The sequence below is a fragment of the Haliaeetus leucocephalus genome, unplaced genomic scaffold, assembly GCF_000737465.1.
Source record: "Haliaeetus leucocephalus isolate CR32 unplaced genomic scaffold, Haliaeetus_leucocephalus-4.0 Scaffold184, whole genome shotgun sequence".
Classification (NCBI taxonomy): Eukaryota; Metazoa; Chordata; class Aves; order Accipitriformes; family Accipitridae; genus Haliaeetus; species Haliaeetus leucocephalus.
In genome coordinates, this window is record NW_010972620.1 from 6,294,354 (window position 1) to 6,295,123 (window position 770).

Sequence of the window (770 nt, forward strand, 5' to 3'; positions counted from 1 at the left end):
CGGGGCAGCCCCGGGGGAGCCGCTCCCGCCCCGCCCGGGGCGCAGCCGCGGGGCTGCCCCGACACAGCAACTACAGTTCCCGGCGGGCACCGCGCCGCGCAAAGGACTACGATTCCCACCATGCGTTTGGGCAGCCGGGGCGCCACCCCGGGTGGACTACAACTCCCAGCATGCACCGGGGCGCCCGAGCCGGCCTGAAGGCCGGGCGTGCGGGGCGAGGCGCCGCGCAGCGCAGGCAGGGAACTGTAGTTTTCTCCGCGGGAAGAGCGCCTCCCTCCTCAGCACCGCGCATGCCCGTACGGGCGGCGCCAGGACACCGCGCCTGCGCGCCGCCGTGCGGCAGCCGCCATGCCGGAGGGGAAGGCAGCGTTCCGGGAGGTGCTGCCCAAACAAGGTACCGGCGGCGGGCGCGCCCCGGCAGCCGGCCCGGCCCGGCCCCGGCGCTCACGCACCGCGCTTCTCTCCCCTCGCAGGGCAGCTGTCGGTGGAGGACGAGGCCGCCATGGTGCTGTGCAAGCCCAAGGTGCTGCCCCTCAAGTCGGTGTCGCTGGAGAAGCTGGAGAAGCTGCAGCGGGCGGCGCTGGAGGCGGCGCGGCCGCCCGAGGGGGCACCGCCGACCCGGCCCTAGCCCCCGCCCCGGGGAGGGCCGGCGGGCACCGCGCCCTGCGGCGGCCGCACCCGCCACTCGCAGGTACCCGCGCTGTCAGGGAGCTGGGGGATCGAAGGCTGGCCGGCCGAGAAGGCAGGAGGGGCGGCGGGAGCGGGGCGGC

General features: G+C 77.3%; 1 protein-coding gene across 9 annotated transcripts in view; it reads left to right on the forward strand.

Moving 5' to 3' along the window:
* The first annotated feature begins 335 nt into the window (after positions 1 to 335).
* Positions 336 to 770, forward strand: part of BBIP1 (BBSome interacting protein 1) — a 10,220-nt gene continuing 9,785 nt past the window's right edge. For all 9 annotated transcript variants that reach the window (XM_010564756.1, XM_010564758.1, XM_010564759.1 and 6 more), the window contains exons 1-2: positions 336 to 394; positions 474 to 691. In XM_010564756.1, the coding sequence (XP_010563058.1) occupies positions 349 to 394; positions 474 to 628 (201 nt within the window). In that variant the 5' untranslated portion in view covers positions 336 to 348 and the 3' untranslated portion in view covers positions 629 to 691. The remainder of the gene's footprint in view (positions 395 to 473; positions 692 to 770) is intronic.